Source organism: Periplaneta americana, chromosome 4 (genome assembly GCF_040183065.1).
Source record: "Periplaneta americana isolate PAMFEO1 chromosome 4, P.americana_PAMFEO1_priV1, whole genome shotgun sequence".
Taxonomy (NCBI): domain Eukaryota; kingdom Metazoa; phylum Arthropoda; class Insecta; order Blattodea; family Blattidae; genus Periplaneta; species Periplaneta americana.
Window position 1 is genome coordinate 75,678,847 of NC_091120.1, and position 20,447 is coordinate 75,699,293.

A 20,447-nucleotide genomic window follows, 5' to 3' on the forward strand; every position below is an offset into this window, starting at 1 on the left:
CTCGATCTCTAAGAGAGATCAGTTTATCGCACTGCACGACACGTCTAGATCTTTAGGAGACTTGTTATACTATGATAAAGACAACTACGGAACTGAACATTCACGCAATCTTGAGATAACGTGACATCAGCGATTCGGTTCGTTCCCTCGGCTCAGATCCGAAGCAAACGCGCTGAATTTACTTTTTCCTTTAGTACGATTATTTAGTCCTGACAGTCGCCGGAGATGTGCGCCTGGGTCAGGCGAGTCCATTTAGTTACGCCAAGGGGTGTTTGGGTTAGTCACTCGCTTGTCTTCGAAGCGATCGGATGTCATGCGTGAGGTAGAGCGTTATGTTCTAGTACAATTAAGCTGTACTGCATTCCTTTACCGACCTCTCGCCCTTATCTCTCTTCCGGAGCTCTCCCCACTACTCCTATTACTTCCCCTCTTTCTCATCGCTGAGCTGTCAGGATTAAATAATCGGTCTGTATTTAACGACGCTGTATCAACTACTAGGTTATTTAGCGTCGGTGGGAGTGGTGATAGCGAGATGGTATTTGGTGAGATGAGGCCGAGAATTCGCCGTATATTACTTGACATTCGCCTTACGATTGGGGAAAACCTGGGGAAAAAAACCCAACCAGGTAAACAGCCCAAGCGGGAATCGAATCCGCGCTCGAGCGCAACTCCTGATTGGCAGGCAAGCGCCTTAGCCGACTGAGCCACGCCGGAGGCTCATTTAATTTACGACGCAGTTTTTAACATTACAGTTTTTATAATGTATAGTATTATAAATAACAATAATTTACTAAATTCAGGCTAACTCACACGTGAAAAGTAGTTGGAAGCTACCAAACGCATCTTTTTAGTAAATAATAAAGGAAGGAATAATAAAAGATAAAAATATGGGAACACATTTAAATGTAAAAGAGGCAGCGGCTGACAAAAATCTTTGGCAATAAAAAGAGTCAAAATGTAAGTTACATGTGAACACAATGTTGAAGACTAGGTTCCGCACAACATATTAAAATATGTATCAAGTCATCAAGTGTGAATGTTGGGAGAAAGCTGAAGCTTGGGATGCATTGAAGCATGTAGCAGGCTGTCAACATAATACACAACGGAATAACAGGAAAAGTGTACAGTAGTGGCAAAAAAACCGGACTGACCCTTGTAGCTGATTTCAGAGCCTTGTTCACTCAAGAGCATGATAGACTGGTAACTAAGACTTTCGTGGTTCGAATCCTGCCTGGGAAGGAAACTTTTTTTTTGTTCCTTATTCAAATTTATTCCCAATAGTTTTCGATTGCAGCGATATTTTACTACTTAATTAACTTATTATTCCCAGAACATGTATTTTACTAGCAATCAAAAAGTATTGGGAATAAATTTGAATAAGGAACAAAAAAAAAAGTTTCCTTTCAAGGCAGGATTCGAACCACGAAAGTCTTAGTTACCAGTCTATTGTGCTCTGGAGTGAACAATGCTCTGAAATCAGCTACAAGGGTCGGTCCGGTTTTTTTGCCACTACTGTACATTAGGACACAGCGTTAGTCAAAATAATGTAACATACGAGTATCTTGTCGCACTGGAGGGCAAGGTTCAAATTCTGACCAATCGGAATGAAATTTTATTGTGGATGACTGTGTTGGATCAGGTTTTCTTGGAATAATTTTCCACCTACCATAATTAAATTAACTTTCTGATGTATGAATAGAAAACTACCCTAATTCATCCAATCACAGAGCAATTCAACCCGTTCCAGCTCAGCTGAACCCATCCCAGCGCAACTAAACCCATCCCATTATGAGTTACTTGGAATAATTTCATCTCATTATACATTATCATCCGTCTGTCAGTTTCTTTTTAATTTTCCACTATTTTTGGTACCTTTTAAAGACAATATGACTGAAGTACAAGAATGATTTCGTGTCTTGCAGGTATCTGTTGCGATGAGAATTGTGCCTTCACCAGACTGGTTTGTCGGACTGGACAGCTTGCCACTGTGTAAAAATGGATACTGGATCGACGCCCTGTCTGTGCAGGTGAGGGTTTAGTGATAATTTACTTTCGTTAGTAATTACTCAGAATTTCACTACTCTCTACGTCCACGCCGAATCCCAGCGATTCCAAATGGAGGAAAAAGTGGATGTTTGAATTGGTAGGTCTATTCACAAGTATGCTATCCTGTTTCCCATGCAGGAATTCCGCCAAATTGTTCATAATATTACCGTCATACTAGTGCTACATAGATCTGCCTCCTATGATGTGCTAATGTAGGCATGCCAAACTCAGTTGAAGGGAAATATATGACGTCAACCTCACTCCACATCTTTTAGACACGATTTATGTCCATACATCGCTCTGAATCTAAAACATGTTTCAGTGGCGGGTAGTACATAAACTCATGTTGTAAAAACAATCACCATTCTAAACATAAATTAGGATAAGATTGATAAGTCCATACACAAACTATTGAACATTCGTGTATTAAGTGATTAATTTATCGCAGACACCTCTTGTTTTCCACTAATGTATCAATATTTGGCTGGACTGTGTTAGTAGAATAAAGACAGGATGACAATCATTTAATCTCGAGCGTGAAGTTTATTTACACTGGTTCTTAAAAAAATAACTGTTCACAAAAATATGTCGATCCAAACATTGCTATTATACGACATGCAACATTTTTCATGTTAAAACGCATTTCTATCGCCAAAGCTAGTTTATAAATCTCGACTACATTTCCGTAATGTTTTGAGGACACTGTTGGAAATAAATCGTTTAACCATTATGTCATCTATGGAATTAAAAAAAAAACAAATAAAAATAAAATTTCTAAAATAAGCAACAAAACAGCAATCTTACATAATTACATACTTGTAAGTTTGTTTTTCCCCCCAAATCTTTACGTTGGGTACCATTGAAATAACGTCGTATATGATATATTGAACGGAACATAATAGGCAATTAGGTTTATTATCTCCTTCAACAACAAAATAACCATATTCCTATTTCGTACTGAAGCTGTATCTTGGTACTGTAGACGGTGCCATTTTCAAATATTCTGTAAACTGCTCGCCACTGAATGTTCACGTTCTGCAAGTAACGACTGACTAAACAGAATGAAAGTGGAGGAAGTAGCATTCGTGTGCTAGGAGTAGTGATCTGAGAAAGAAAATTTTCCCCTATATTTTTCTAAAACATTTTCCGCCTGAAAAAATATTGCTTTCTTCGCTCCCTTTCATACAGCTTCAAGAGTTGCACATGTATTGCTCACTCATTAGTTGGGGGCGGATTCATATGCACTAAAACGGCAAAATATGTATGCATGTATACACTAAAACAGTATATATGCACGAAAAATAATAAAATATGCACTATTAAAATTAAAAAAAAAAACTTTTCGACTTCACGCAATTTGCTATTATTGATGGTTTTCTTGTTAAACATAAGAATACTGAGACATAACGTCATTTATTTCTGCTGGAGTTGCATTTTTCTTCTAAATTGTTAGGAAACGAGTTTTTTATACCCTTATTATCCACACAAAATAATCAGAGGCCTTTGTTGATTGACGCGAAATTGTCCACAATGATTCACCGATAACAGTGCCCTGTCTGTATGTGGTCATATTGCAATAAATAAAATATAACTGTAATGTATTTCAATGTCTGCGTTGCTTCTGTATTCTATTTCTGCTGATTTTCCGCGTTCTTAATCTTGGTTTAAGCACTAGAATGCTTAATCACTTAAATACTTGTATGTATATAGCCTATAAGCACTATAAAATCTTGATATTTAGTTGCAAATAACTTGAAACTCATTTATATAATAGTAGCATATGATTTGCAACTAAGCAATAAAACATGCAAATATGCTAAAATCCATCCCCTACTCATTAGTCACCAACTTATCAAACATAAGTGAAGTCATCTGATCTTTTACTGCTGTGTCAATACTTACTCAAAAATAATAAATTTATCATGGTTACTTTTATTCTACTAAACATTACGAAACAAGTACTCACAAATATATTCTGATAACTTCACTGATATAATCTGAATTGTAACAACACTACTTTATCCGCATGGGGCTGACGTATATCTATCAGTTAAAAATAATTCGTTATCGTTAGCTAAGGAAGACCAATATTATTCCGTTATTTTCTGAATCGTTAGCTAAGGAAGACATTAATAAAGCGTGTGGTTTGTTATTTTCCTAATCGTTAGCTAAAGAAGACATTAATAAGGCGTATATTCAGTTATTTCCTGAATCGTTAGCTATAAAAAACATTAATAAAGCGTGTAGTTGGTTATTTTCCAAATCGTTAGCTAAGAAAGACATTAATAAAGTGTGTGGTTCATTATTTTCCGAATCGTTAGCTAAAGAAGACATTAATAAAGCGTGTATTCCGTTATTTCCTGAATCGTTAGCTAAAAAAGACATTAATAAAGCGTGTAGTTGGTTATTTTCCAAATCGTTAGCTAAGAAAGACATTAATAAAGTGTGTGGTTCATTATTTTCCGAATCGTTAGCTAAAGAAGACATTAATAAAGCGTGTATTCCGTTATTTCCTGAATCGTTAGCTAATGAAGGCATTAATAAACCATGTAGTTGGTTATTTTCCGAATCGTTAGGTAAGGAAGACATTAATAAAGTGTGTATTCCGTTATTTTCTGAATCGTTAGCTAAGGAAGACATTAATAAAGCGTGTGGTTCGTTTTTTTGCGAATCATTAGCTAAAGAAGACATTAATAATGCGTGTGGTTCGTTATTTTCCGAATCGTTAGCTAAAGAAGACATTAATAATGCGTGTGGTTCGTTATTTTCCGAATCGTTAGCTAAAGAAGACATTAATAAAGCGTGTGGTTCGTTATTTTCCGAATCGTTAGCTAAAGAAAACATTAATAATGCGTGTGATTCGTTATTTTCCGAATCGTTAGCTAAAGAAGACATTAATAATGCGTGTGGTTCGTTATTTTCCGAATTGTTAGCTAAGGAAGACATTAATAAAGCGTGTGGTTCGTTTTTTTCCGAATCGTTAGCTAAAGAAGACATTAATAAAGCGTGTGGTTCGTTGTTTTCCGAATCGTTAGCTAAAGAAGACATTAATAATGCGTGTGATTCGTTATTTTCCGAATCGTTAGCTAAAGAAGACATTAATAAAGCGTGTGGTTCGTTATTTTCCGAATCGTTAGCTAAAGAAGACATTAATAAAGCGTGTGGTTCGTTATTTTCCGAATCGTTAGCTAAAGAAGACATAAATAATGCGTGTGGTTCGTTATTTTCCGAATCGTTAGCTAAAGAAGACATTAATAAAGCGTGTGGTTCGTTATTTTCCGAATAGTTAGCCAAAGAAGACATTAATAATGCGTGTGGTTCGTTATTTTCCGAATCGTTAGCTAAAGAAGACATTAATAAAGCGTGTGGTTCGTTATTTTCGGAATCGTTAGCTAAAGAAGACATTAATAATGCGTGTGGTTCGTTATTTTCCGAATCGTTAGCTAAAGAAGACATTAATAAAGCGTGTGGTTCGTTATTTTCCGAATCATTAGCTAAAGAAGACATTAATAAAGCGTGTGGTTCGTTATTTTCCGAATCGTTAGCTAAAGAAGACATTAATAAAGCGTGTGGTTCGTTATTTTCCGAATCGTTAGTTAAGGAATACATTAATAAAGTGTGTACTCCGTTATTTTCGGAATCGTTAGCTAAAGAAGACATTAATAAAGTGTATGGTTCGTTATTTTCCGATTTCGTTAGGCTATGTCTATGGAGGTGAAATCCCGACTTTAATTTTTACAACGCATTCACATCTCTTCGTTGTATTGCATATGGTCTAGAATTCTAGATCGAATTGCAAGTTATTTGTTGAATGAGACAACAATTCAGATTATTTTTATCCATCATCACCTCATTACCACTGCCCCCACAAAGAAGAACTTGACCTTGCCAACCAGCACTGCCACATATCCTTCGGCACGCAGTACAAGAAAGGTATCGACCACTATTTTAGCTGGAAAAAGTGGAGAAAATTATTGCCTTTGAATTACGGTATTAAGCGTGTAATAAAATATCGCTGTTAGGTAGGAATGATGATCAAAGCGTCTAGACTGAGTGGCTCACAAGCAGACAGCCGTAAAAACGGAATTGCACATACTTATTGAAAGATTTTCTAGGTAATTTTTTTTTTTATTATCGTACACATACAGTTTTACAGCTGTTTAATGTACAGTAGTATTTAAACCCGATCCAGATTAATTGAGATCAATTTAACTATAATTGTCGTGTACGATTCCGTATTAGATCGCTTTGAAGGTGCTCTTGGCCACTCCACCTGTTTCTTGTTCGCTCAAAATCTCTCCATCCTATTATTATCAACTTTTGTTTCGGATTGATTTCCTTCCTACTAGGAGCGTTCCTCGGATTGGTTACTAGGGATTCGCGGAATAAGTCTACTAGTGGGGTTAGTGATGAAAATTTCCCGAAAAATTTTAACTCTGACAATGTTAGCATTTCTTAGCTTCTTAATATTGCTAAATTTTATAATTATACTAATAAAATTATCACTCACCTCTCCTTGTACTCTCCTGCTTCTCCTTGTATTCCATTTGTCCTTGACTTCTCTTTTTTCCCCTTGCCATCCCCTTGTTATCCTTGTCTTCCACTTGTTAAACTGGTCTTCCCCATGTTATCCTTATCTTTCTCTTGCTCTCCTTATCTTCCCCTTGTTCTCCTTGTTTTCCTCTGCTCTTCCCTATGTTCTCCTTCTCTTCCTCTTGCTCTCCTTGACTTCCAATTATTCTCCTTGCATTCCCCTTGTTCTCCTTGCCTTCTCCTTGTTTTCCCTGCCTTCCTCCTGTTCTCTTTGCCTTTTCCTTGTTCTCCTTGTCTTCCCCTTATTCTCCTTGTCTTCCCTTTGTTCTCATTGTCTTCCCTTGTTCTCCTTGTCTTCCCCTTGTTCTCCTTGCCTTCCCCTTGTTCTCCTTGCCTTTCCCTTGTTCTCCTTGTCTTCGCCTTGTTCTCCTTGCCTTCGCCTTGTTCTCCTTGTCTTCCCCTTGTTCTCCTTGCCTTCGCCTTGTTCTCCTTGCCTTCCCCTTGTTCTCCTTGTCTTCGCCTTGTTCTCCTTGCCTTCGCCTTGTTCTCCTTGCCTTCCCCTTGTTCTCCTTGTCTTCGCCTTGTTCTCCTTGCCTTCGCCTTGTTCTCCTTGTCTTCCCCTTGTTCTCCTTGCCTTCGCCTTGTTCTCCTTGTCTTCCCCTTGTTCTCCTTGTCTTCCCCTTGTTCTCCCTACCATCCCCTTGTTCTCCTTGCTTTCTCCTTCTTCTCCTTGTCTTCCCCTTGTTATCCTTGTCTTTCCCTTGTTCTCCTTGCCTTCCTCTTGCTCTCCTTGACTTCCCCTTATTCTCCTTGTCTTCCCCTTGTTCTGTTTGTCTTCCTTTGTTCTCCTTGCCTTCCCCTTGTTCTCCTTGTGTTCCCCTTGTTCTCCTTGTGTTCCCCTTGTTCTCCTTGTCTTCCCCTTGTTCTCCCTACCATCCCCTTGTTCTCCTTGCTTTCTCCTTCTTCTCCTTGTCTTCCCCTTGTTATCCTTGTCTTTCCCTTGTTCTCCTTGTCTTCCTCTTGCTCTCCTTGACTTCCCCTTATTCTCCTTGTCTTCCCCTTGTTCTGTTTGTCTTCCTTTGTTCTCCTTGCCTTCCCCTTGTTCTCCTTGTGTTCCCCTTGTTCTCCTTGTGTTCCCCTTATTCTCCTTGTCTTCCCCTTGTTCTCCTTGTCTTCCTCTTATTCTCCTTACCATCCCCTTGTTCTCCTTGCGTTCCCTTTTTCTCTTTGCCTTTCCCTTGTTCTCCTTGTCTTTACCTTCTTCTCCTTGTCTTTCCCTCATTCCCCTTGTATCCTCCTGAGTCCTGAGACATTTTTCTTTCATTTTTAAAGTTCAATATAATTCTACACTTCAAAATAAGTCACCGAAATGAGAAAAAATGCTGAACAATTCTGCGAGTTACAGTTAGGGCACAAAAGCAGGTATACTATACTTTACTTCCGGTCTCTGCACATACATCTTATATCATAATTTCTTTTACCCTTAAAATATAACATTTACTGTGCACTTACTTTGAAAGGATGTCCTACTGTGCCTTGGCGTTGAGTAGCTGGTCGCCATTTTCATTTCCAAATAGTTGAAACACACATTGCAATGATTGAATCGATTTTCTTGTACTTTCTGTAAGCCCCAAGAGATGTCAAGAGCTTGACAAGCACAGAAAATAAGTAGGCTTAATCCATAACTAGACCTCGGACTTTTAGGTCCTAAAAATCTTAAATTAGGTACCTAAAATAGGTTCTATTACAAATCAAAATAGGTTCTAAAATTACAAAAATAGGTGAACAAAAAATGACATTATTTCATTTCCCATTACAAATTAGCCGAAACATTTGACATTATTTCATTGTACATGTCTATAATTAGAGCCAGAGTAAACAACAAACACCTTTTCTAAGTTTTCCATTGAGAAACTGCATCGCTTTTCAGATAACACCATCTTATATGCCGAAAATGAGCGTTCCACATCAACTGATGACACCAGAGCATATTTAAATGTTGGTATTAGATGCAAGGGAACAGCACATTCATGTTAAGGTGTTTTGCCAGCCAAGATGTCAGCAACTGTGCGGAGAACTGTCAGTCCTGTTTTTTTTTTTTGAAGCGCTGACTTGAGTTTTATGAAATTTATGAAATTCATGAAATAAATTATTTTCATGAAGTGTTTATGAATGAAATCTACTTAGCAAAATGCGGTAGCCCTTACGGCAAGCGTTCGTAGTTTGTTTTAACATGAAATTTAGAAAATAAAAATAAAATCTTTTCCGAATTAATTAGTTAGAAGCTACTCACTACATGGAGCATCCTACATTTTCGATAATTCTTAACGTAATGCTAAGTGTTACACAAATTTATAAAATTTACTCACCTCTTTATGGCACACATCGCAGTGAATAATTCTTCCATCCGTTCCATCCGTATCCATTGCCGAAACAGAGATAATCTGCTACTCGATACTTTCGGCATGTTTTACTTTCCAGTAAATACAATGTCTTCGCTCTGAAATCTCACACTGTAATGAATAGAGGAGACGAACTATGCTGCGATTGTTGTCAAGGCACGACTGGCATACAGAATTACACAGCGTTTCCATATTCAACTGTAGAAATTGGAAAATGTAAAATTAGGTAAAAATAGTTTCTAACGTGAAATTAGGTATTTTTAGGTTGTATAGGACCACTATTTTCGAACATATATTTCCATAATTCGTATATATACAACTTTTCTTTTGTATATATCATGAGGCACAAAATAGGTTTTTACCTAAAATCCGAGGTCTATCCATAACGATTCCACATAGTGGCAAATTTGAAAATAAATGCATGTATACTATACTCCAGGACCCTGGAGGGTATTCTTCTTGCTCTCCCTGTATTCGCCTTATTCTCCCCATATTCTTATCCTTTTTGTATCCCCCATATTCTTATCCTTTTTGTATCCCCCATATTCTTCTTTTATTTACCTTGTTCTCCTTGTATTCCCCTTGTTCTCCGTGGTTCTGGATTAAAATAGTGAAGCTATGCGTATATTGATTTTTTGTTTTTTGTACTGTATTATAAAATGGTTTGCATGTAATCTGCACAAATCTGTCAGCTAAATCACATTATTATTAATGAACTGCATGAAAATTGAAAGGAAAATTTAACAACGGACGCTACACCTACAATAATGTTGAAATAGAGACTTCGGAAGAAAGCAAAACAGGTCGGAGAGGTGATACTGGAAAACAGTTTAATGCAGATCTTATGTTTAAAAAAAATAAGAAAATGTTCTATAAATAAAATTGGTAGTGAAAAAAGCTATTTCTTACAACTCGCTTTCTTTTGCATTTTATTACGTGATAGTTTGCGTGTAATCCGCCCAGAACTACTATAAGCGGAAGCTTGTCTACGTCTGATGGCTTGGATGCCTCAGACTTATAAGGGAAGTACAAGTTCCCATAACGAACAAGGTTCAAGACGATATTATTAAAGTTTTATTTCAGCTTATGTCAGTGTTCTTATCTTCATTACATCACATGCAAATTTTACCCACACTTTATTTTGCGACAGGGATAGTTATAGTCGATAAATTATTCCACTAGACTGATCAGACAGTATTAATTGTAAAATGGATTCATGTCGCATAATATTAGTATCAAGTACGAGTAAATAGAAATCCATAAAATTGGCGCCGACATCTGAATTATTACGGGTAAATATGTCTGCGACAGATTTATATATCTTTAAGACGATTTCATTGTTTTATACGTGAATTTCATTCATGAATTGCATCCATATAGCTGTAGTCATTTTCTAAATGATGTGAGAAAAGTATTGAATCTCTTCTGATGTGTTGTATTTTATGCTGAAGAACGCTAATGAATAGTCGTATAAAATGCTATAAATATCGACAAATATAAATGTCTTGCAACCTCGTGTGAAAAGAAATGTCTATTGCATATAGGAGACAGAAACTGTCTGCAGATAATTGTAAGAAAGTCAACAACATGTAGTTATTCCTTGTGTTTATTACCCAATTAAATTCTGACTCATGTTCATTCAATTTTCTAACATATCCACTTTCTTTGGCGAAAATCTACACTAAAGTCTATGGTCATTGTATAGAAAGGTCGTCTACTCCTTCACAGAGGAGAGAACAACTGAGAGAGCAGAGAAAGATTTGCATTTTTGGTTAATATATATATATATATATATATATATATATATATATATATATATATATATATATATAAAATTTGAAATCTAATGGAAACATTTTGGAAAAAAAATGACGAGGTGTCAAATTTGATAAGAAAAGTTGTGCTATCGATTCGAATTGCTTCATGTAGATATACTGACACATAATGTGATTTTGTGCAGTAAACCTTTATTTACTTTTTAGACGTAGGCCTGATATAAAAAGTGGACCAATATTGCCAATATTGTTAAATAAAATGGGAATTTACCATAAAGTTCTAGTAATGAGATTGAAAGTTTGTATTTGCTACTTTCAATAATCTTGACCTGCCAAAGATTCATTTAATAGTACATTATGCAACGAGCCTATAATGGTAGTAATTAAGACGCGAGTATGTTTATGAAACGAGCGCAATTTTCATACGAGCGTCTTAATTACCATTATAGTCAAGTTTCATACGACTTTTTATGCTCGACCATATTTCTAAATTGAAATTATTCATGAGTATTCATGTTATTCTTATCTGACTGAGGAGCGGAACTGACCTTGTGCAATACCTCGTAAATTGTGAGATGTGCGCAGACGCGAAAGTATTGATTTTTTCCGAGAAAGAAATGTCGACATTGACCTTGATATAATCTAGAGAGTAGAATAAACATTAATCTTGATATAACCTTGAAATTGAATTAGACATTGAAAAACGAGATGACAAATTGAATTTATTTGAATATTATTTAAATTAATGCTAATTATTGTATTAACAGAATTGACTTTATTTCAAATATAGGTGATTTATTGTGCAATTGGTGAAATGAATTTGCGCAAATATGGTTTGTGAAAGGCTGGAAGATGACGGTGAATTGATGTTAATTTGTGTGTTGTTTTTTTCGACTGAGTTTAATATTGTATTTGAGATTTCAATTTTATTTTGGATCGATTCTTCAACATAACCTTCTGCGACAGTATTGGATTTCCAGCCTCCGTGGCATATCCGAGAATAATCGATACTTGCGCTTTCATATTGCTACAATGGTTATTTTTTGATTGGTGGATCACCTGAACTTTAATGAATAGATTCACTTTAATGAGGTCCATTAAAGGACTGCTACCAGGTGTATAATTACTATATTTCGGCATGGTCGAGCATAAAATTCATTATCAAATAAGTAACAACAAATTCACGTCAGAGTATCAGATGACATCGCGGTTTGCTTCTACAGGTCGTCGCCAACATTCTCATTGTAGTAAATGCGCAGTAAAGAAACGACTCTTTATGGGACAATTTGTTGGGAATATTTTCTCCTTAAATAACTCAGCATTTCAGAAATATTTATCTTTCTTTCAAAATTGAATTAATATTTTCTAGTCTTTTCCTACACGCGAGGAAACGTATTAATTACCACAATTTTGATGAAACTGGGTTTTGTGAAGAGTTCTTGTTTACATGAACTTGCAGTGCTTTTAGTATATTTTGATAATGTTGCAGGCGGGGCCAATGGATGCTGGTACCGACAGTGGTTTCACTTTTACGGCGCCAAATTGGCCTAGTGAGCCACGACAGAAGATCAGCCACATTACAGCACAGCATCCCAGCCACCCGGCCAACTCCTTCTTCTATCCTGACAAGAAGGAGCTGCCGTCCATCGCTACCTTCCACTTCTACAGGGTAAGTAAATATATCTTAGTAAGCATGATGATAGAGATATTCCGATAGTCAATATAATGTAATATAATCCAATAATTTTTTCGTAATATGTATGATAAGAAATTTCTTGTGTTAAATATTTTAACGTACCTTGTTAAATGTTTCGACCTATTTTCGGTCATCTTCGGAACTGGTCGTTGTTGGTCTTGGCGCCTCTTGTTTCCTGTGTGGGTGCGTTCGTAGTGTAGAGTCAAAGAGTGTATATGTGTTTTGAAATTGAGTTGTGTGTTGAGAATATCGTTGGGGTGTGTTTTCGCGTGTCTGTATATTTCATATTGTTCTAGTGTGTTGAGTTTCTGGCTTTTTGATTGGATGTGCAATATTTCCATGTCTGTATTTTTCCATTTGAATACAGTAATAACAGTTGCTCATAATAATATATTACAGAATGGATACCACCATTGAATGGATTGACGAATCATTGAGATCAATTAAAATATTTAACACAAGAAAGTTCTTATCATACATATTCCGAAGTGATGCAGTGTTAAAAGTTCTGTAATCAAGTTGTACCAATAATTTTATTTAGAGTTCAGTCTAATTGACTTATCACAGTTTAAAATCATTAACACTTAGAAATGTAAATGATCATTGCAAATTATACAATTGAAATGCAAACGTTTTCGCCCTTTGGGCATCATCAGGCATTTGACTCACAATATCTTATACAACCCAGTCCTTCAATTTGTTTTAATGTAAATGCAAAAGATCAATACATATAACCTAGTGCAGTATATATGAACATAAGTGTGAGTATTCAAAATAATAATTTATAATTTTTCATTTCAATAAATTTTTCCATTTGAATACAGTAATAACATTTGCTCATAATAATATATTACAGAATGGATACCACCATTGAATGGATTGACGAATCATTGAGATCAATGCTCGCACTACGAAAAATCAACTAATAGAAGTATATTGACCTATTATGAAGTTTAACATGAATCATGTCTTTTTCATTATGTTGTTTTAATGATCACAATTTTATAATTAAGAAATATAAGATCAATACAACATTTTAGTTACTATTTTATCACATATAATTTTAATATCTGTATTAAATTAAATTTCAGATTGTCATTATCATAGAGTTAACCATGCAAATAGTTGTTTATTAATATACACAAGATTATAAATATCAATTATCTGTAGGGCATGAATAGGATTAGAAATTAATTTATTATCATTTATTCCTCTAATATCAACTAATAATAGTAATATACGTTACAAGAGCGGTATGTTGACGTTTTCATGGTCGAGGAAAAGATTGAAAAAGCGAAACGTAGTTGAGCTTTTTTAATTTCCGAGAACATGAAAATAAACATACCGCTCGTGTATCGTACATTATTTTGTGCGAAGATCGTTTATTACTTACCCGAAAGACGAATTTCTAATTAGTTGCAATGAAATCTCCATGTTGGTTTCTGTTTAATGACACCAACTTCGGAACACAAAATATCTTTCTTCAACATTGTTGCTGTAAAATGTTTTCTGTGTTTACTATACTCCAGCAGGCCGTGATATACGTCTGTCTTTTTTTTTTCCTCCCCAGTCTATAAATGCGAACTTAAAACAAACGGTAAGGTTATGTAATGATTTATTTTTCATTTTAATATTTTAACAATATTATTTATATAACATATTGCAGTAATAACATCGGCATCTGGAATCTCGTTGATTTTTTCACGGCTTCCTTAATGTTACTTGTATCAGGAATGCAATAAGTTTCGTGGAGTAGTAGACTTTACTTAATTTTTTCAAATATTTAAAAACAATAATTAACATTGCAATTTAGGTGAAATTGCAGTGGTAAGTTTCCAATTTATAATTATTACTATGTTAAACGTCTCTAAAAATAATATGTTAAAAACCTAAAGCAGTAAAATGAATGTCGCGCTTAAGCGGTAAGAAGAGGGAAATTGTTATGTGTGTTACGTTGGGAATACTGAACGTGGTATTTCACACTTACCGCGTATTGGTTGTGTGCGGAAAACAAGCAAATACGCACGATCTCGCACAAAAATGTATACACAACGGAAGCCTCAATAAAGTACTTTATTGTACAAGCTCTAGCATCATCAACTCTGCTATTCCTAATTATTAGAAAATCAATAATTGAAGAATTATGTACATTTTCTAATAATTACTACATAAGATATTGTGAGTAAAATGCCTGATGTTGCCCAAAGGGCGAAAACGTTTGCATTTCAATTGTATAATTTGCAATGATCATTTACATTTGTAAGTGTTTCTGATTTTAAACTGTGATAAGTCAATTACACTGAACTCTAAATAAAATTATTGGATTATATTGAGCAAATATAGCATGCTCGTGACTCCTATGTGTGTATGGTATATTTCTGAACTATTAACTTGTGTAATATTTCTCAGCTGGCTTACAAGAAAGGATCCAGATTTATAAGAAAAATTCATATTAAATGCAACATGAAAACTGATGACGTTTGCGGCAATGAGATTACCATTCTCCTCTGCTCCTGTCGACAAATAAGTGTAACTAAATCCTTGTAGGCATTAAAATCTCTCTTAGGGGGGTATATTTCGTTCAATTTCCTCGAGTTCAATTGAGCGTTCAAAGAAGCAACGGAACTTCACACGAGAAAGTTGAATGAACTATACACACATTCCGACTTCGGAGTTACAGGTTAGATGATGAATGATATAAAACGGTATATAACATATAAAGAGTAAAATTGTTTTGAGCTACGTCAAGCTAATCCACATACAGACGTTTAATAACCTTGAAATGCGTTTTAAAACATACAAACAGAACATTTGTTCAGCAGTTAAGAGTGGATTCGTGCATCTAATTAAATAAAAGCTGTAGTTTCTTTTTGAGTGTAATAGTTTTTATGTACAGCATATTCTTTACCTGGTATAATTTCTCACGTCCATACTAAACTTCACAAATTTTAGTTAATGAAATCCGAATAAATCTTCTTCTTCTTTCTTAGCAGTTCTGGGTAACCAATGTCCGTTCTGTGATCACATCCAAGTAGCGACATTTCTATTGCCATGGATTCAATATACAGAGTGGACCGCTCGAATGTATCTAATTTCATTGTATATGACTGGTAAACGGTTGAAGATAGAAACCTACAGTAACGTTTATATGAAAGGAAAACTCAACAAGTTTCGATATGCACATCACAATATCTCTACGTGAGCTCCAGCTGTCACTGTGATGATATCGAGGCGATGAACGATTTCTTGCCAAGCATGTCTTCTAGAATGCTCTCAATAGCCTCCATGATGCGCTCCCGAAGATCACGAAGGTCTCTGACTGGAGTGGAGTACACTTTATCTTTGACGTAACCCCAGAGAAAGAAATCGAGCGGTGTTAAATCAGGATCAGCGCCGAGACGGTCTAGCGTCGTACTGGCGAATTCCACTCGTTTGGGTTTGTCATCCTGCTCCAGACGTTGCATTAACTGCACTTTGTATGCGTACTGTTTGACACGTTTGTGGACAATTCGTTGCAATGTTGATTTTGGTACTTGAAGTTCCCACGAAGCTCTTCTTAATGACTTCCGCGGGTTTCGCTCATACGCGGCTTGAACATTTGCAACCATTTCGTCGGATGATCGACTGATCCTGTAGCTAAAAATGTATCGTACCATATCATAATGCTTTTAGCAGTTGGAGCATCATGGTTAAACACTCGTCGATACTCCCTTTGAACTCTAACAATTGATTTAAACTCCGCACACAACACAGTATGCGCTTTCATGTGCGGTGTCGCCATTTTGACAATCGATACAACCTACGAAAAGAAACTGTGTCTGCGCACAATTTACCGACAGGATTCGAAACTTGTTGAGTTTTCCTTTCATATAAACGTTACCGTAAGGTTATATCACAGTCTAGTATATACAGTCGCGAAGTTCAATACGAAGTAAATATGCAAACATTAGATAGTTGCTCACCACTAGGATCGCTAATATCGCCTCATTACAGGCAATGCAAAATAGTACCGTCACAGTCTATTGTTTCTAGCACCCTCAAAACTCAAGCTTCGTGACTGTATATAGTAGACTGTGGCATATCTTCAACCGTTCACCAGTCACATACAATTAAAATTAGGTACATTCGAGCATTAACAATCCGAATAAATTACAGCTTGAAATATTTTGCGCTCTATAACAAAGTAGACCTACTCTGCAACGAATTTGATGATTTTCACTGGACTAGCTTTCAGATTAAAGAAAACGAAACTACTTCGCTTAAATATCCTTGAATGTCGTTAATCGTTCATACATAATGAAGGTGTCAGGTCAAATTAAAGAACACCATCTTCAAAGACTTGTTTGTTTTCTCGTATTAATCTCGGAAGATATTGAATGCCTATTTGTTTTCGCTGACCTCTTTGCACGATTAAACTTACCATCATGACAGGCTCGTGAGTTCGTGTCACGCAACTGAATGAACTGAACCCTTTGCTATGACTCACGAGAGGAATCTGTTGCAGGACAAGTTGTACCGGCTGAGTGAGAAGATGCAGCGCTCCCATATCGACAACCGAGTACACAGCGTTGACGACTTGGAGGCCGTGCTGCGCCGCGAAGAGATCAGCAATGACGTGCTGCCATCTATCGTGCGCGATAAGCCTCAACGACGCAAGGGCAAGCATCGCCGGCTCAGGAATGGTACGTAGTTTCAGTAATTTTGTTCTGCTTCCTGTTAGGTCAAGTTTAAGTTCTTTTTATAAATACACGATGTTCATGGATTATGTAACAAATAGTTGTCCCAACTGGCGGCGACACCGGAAATCGTGGTTGAAAATTGTTCGAAAGTGCAGTTTGGAATTTGTGATGTTAAACCTGGGGGGGGGGGGGATAGCCTTACAAAGAAGACATCTTCTTTCACATACTGTTCACGGATGTCGCAATAATTCAGTCCCTTTATGAAGTAGTGAATGATATTGCTTTTTTTTTTTTTCCCTATCATTAAATGAGTGAGGATTCAGTGCATTTTAAAACTTATGGAAGACGAGGAATAAACGAAGACGGGGTTATTCAACCACTGACGTAGCTCGAACCGTTGTACTTCATCTTTGACAAGAGTTGAAATTTCGAGTTATCTGAACGTACTCTTAGGGCGGTTTATTATGTTTTCTATGGACTTGAATATGAAAATATTCCATCCTTTGGAATTATATACCTATTCTGTCACTTTATTGTTTGCCCGGTCTCATAAAAAATGTCATAATATATTTGACATTTCATGTGGGGAAAAATATCTATATATTTATATAATATACAATCTCTTCTTCAATAAGCCACAATTTATTCTTGCCGAACTTGAAACAAATATTTTCTTATAGATGAAATATAATAACATAAAAAAACTGGTAGATAAATCATTTAAATAACATAAAATATTTTTCTCATATTAATCAAAGGGTTTTTATTTGCATTTCTGAGGAGAGGGTGATACAACTGACCATTTACCGTGGCTTAAGGTCTTTTGTGCAACTACTATCTTAGTCTTTTATCAAGATAAAAGCAATCATGCTCCTCAGTGACATTTAAAATAGTTCGCTTGGTTTCAGAAAATAATAAATGACATGTTCAAATATGAGAGTAATGAAATATTCACAGTTACAGAAAATATGGGATGAGGTTTCCTCAGCATGCTAACAGCCCCTGCAAATGGGGTTGCCAAAAATGTCTTAAAAGGTGAAGATGTCTCTTTTAAGAGGCATGTGTCGTCTTAAGAAACAAAAAATTACTCTGATAAGTTTCCTGAAGAACTCTAAAAGTTCCTTTTCCTATTAAGGATAGCTTCTTAAATGAGTTCTTTGGCTTACAGTATCTTTGACTTTTCGTGTGCTTCCATAGAACGATTTGTTTCTTAAGCATTTTCTTGTTGATAAGTTTGTTCATTACCCTTGCAGGAAGGGAAAAACAGATTCAGAACCAAAACATTTTTGTTCTACACTCTTCTTTACTAGGGAAACTGCGATATAATTGCTATTAACCAAAAGGTTACTTACTTATCTTTCACTTAGTTACTTTATATTCACGTTTTTCTACTTATTCCCTATTTTAGTAACAAATATAAAGAATAAATTGCAAAGATCAATACACAAATTAGAAACAATAACATCTAGCTGCGGTTAAAAATTTTCTACTTCAGTCAAAATCAATGGCTTTCAAATGAAGAGCCCTAAGTGACAGTAAAAATTGTAATAAATACAAAATAATATAGAAGGCCTAATAGAAATTAAGTGATATTAAAATTTAAAGCAAAAATTGAGGTAAAATGAAACTAGTTGAAAGAAGATAAGGAAAAACATTTATACGTATATACATAAGTGTTCTACCCCAGGGCAGATCTTTCACTGCAAACCCAGCATTCCCCAATATTTCCTATTTCCTGCCTTTCTCTTAGTTTCCGCATATGATCCATTTAGCTTAATGTCGTCTATCGTCTGATATCTTCTTCTGGCCTGAACTCTTCTCCCGTTCACCATTCCTTCCAGTGCATCCTTCAGTAGGCAGTTTCTTCTCAGGCAGTGACCCAGCCAATTATTTTTTCTCTTTCTGATCAGTTTCAGCATCATTATTTCTTCACCCACGCTTCTAGTCCTTTGTCTTCACTTCGTCGTAATGTCCATGTTTCTGCCCCGTACAATGCCACACTCCACACAAAGTACTTCACTAGTCTCTTTCTTTGTTCTTTTTCCAGAGATCAGCAGAAGATGCTCCTTTTTCTATTAAAAGTTTTCTTTGTCATTGCCATCCTCCTTTTGACATCCTCCTATACGAAGGAAGTTAAATAATGGACATTTTCAACTTAGAGAAATAATATTTAATTCATTTAGTAAGATGATCGTTGTTTAGTCAACTGTCCGAAGACAGGTCTGCACCTACAAGTAACGCCAACAAGAAATCACTCATGAGGCAACTAGGCCAGAAGGTAATGGGGTAGGGTGGCCAGTTCCTTTCCCCCACCATTGCATACATCGCCAATTAGCTACATATTACACTAATCAGACTTCAGATATATACAAGGCTGACCATGACAATATCTTTGAAAAATATTGGAGTGAAAGGGGTCAAATGACTTTATTGTCAAACGCCTGGCATTAGAAAACAACAACGTTCTTCCTCTGACACGTATCGTCAAGTGAGTTGTGCTGCCTGATAATACATGTACATATCAGCCAGAACCTCAATCAGAAGTATTAGTAAGATAGGGGTACTTAATTCTGGATTTATTTTAATAAACTGAAGAATGAATTTGCCCATATTTTGTATTGTATTTTGGTTTAAGTAAAAGAAATAACATATTTCGCCTAGTATTATGAAATATTTCTATCTTCTTTATGCGTCTTACGAAGATTTTTATGAAATGAGTTCGAATTAAATAATTGTAAATTTGTTCAATATTATAAACACAAAATTCTGAAAAATCAAATGTGTTGGGTAATCAACAGGTTTTTGATAACAAATTTTAATGCTATTTTTTTAAACAAACATACATACGAGTATGTTTATATAATGTGTAATATATATATATATATATATATATATATATATACACGTGTAATTAAGTGAATTAAATAGTTCATGTTTTTCATTGTTGTGGGTTGGGAGTTATATCAGGGTACTATAACAGTAGGAGTATTATAGGAATAAATATATGGAAAGAGGTAATAAAATAGGAAATTTAGGAGTGAAGCGAAGAGAAAGAGATAAATACATAAATAAAAATAGAGAAAGGGAAATGTAAACAGTTAATTCAGGAGAAAACAGCTGCAAAAGAATGATTAATAGTAGGTAGATTTGACAGTAGAGAGGAAAATGAATGAAAAATGTGAATTATTAAGGAAAGGAATACACAATATTTAATACGAAAGTGAGAAATGGAGAGAGACAGTCTAGGTATGAGAGAGAATAGAAGAGGATAGATAAGGAAGGATATAAAGTAATTCAGTTAAAACAGAAGAATAGG

The 20,447-nt window shown here is 35.6% G+C and overlaps 1 protein-coding gene across 1 annotated transcript in view; it reads left to right on the forward strand.

Annotated features, from left to right (window-relative positions):
* Positions 1-20,447, forward strand: part of LOC138697963 (spondin-2-like) — a 137,602-nt gene that overhangs the window by 105,497 nt on the left and 11,658 nt on the right. Inside the window, exons 4-6 of the mRNA XM_069823587.1 lie at positions 1,923-2,027; positions 12,246-12,425; positions 16,957-17,134. Of these exons, the coding sequence (XP_069679688.1) occupies positions 1,923-2,027; positions 12,246-12,425; positions 16,957-17,134 (463 nt within the window). The remainder of the gene's footprint in view (positions 1-1,922; positions 2,028-12,245; positions 12,426-16,956; positions 17,135-20,447) is intronic.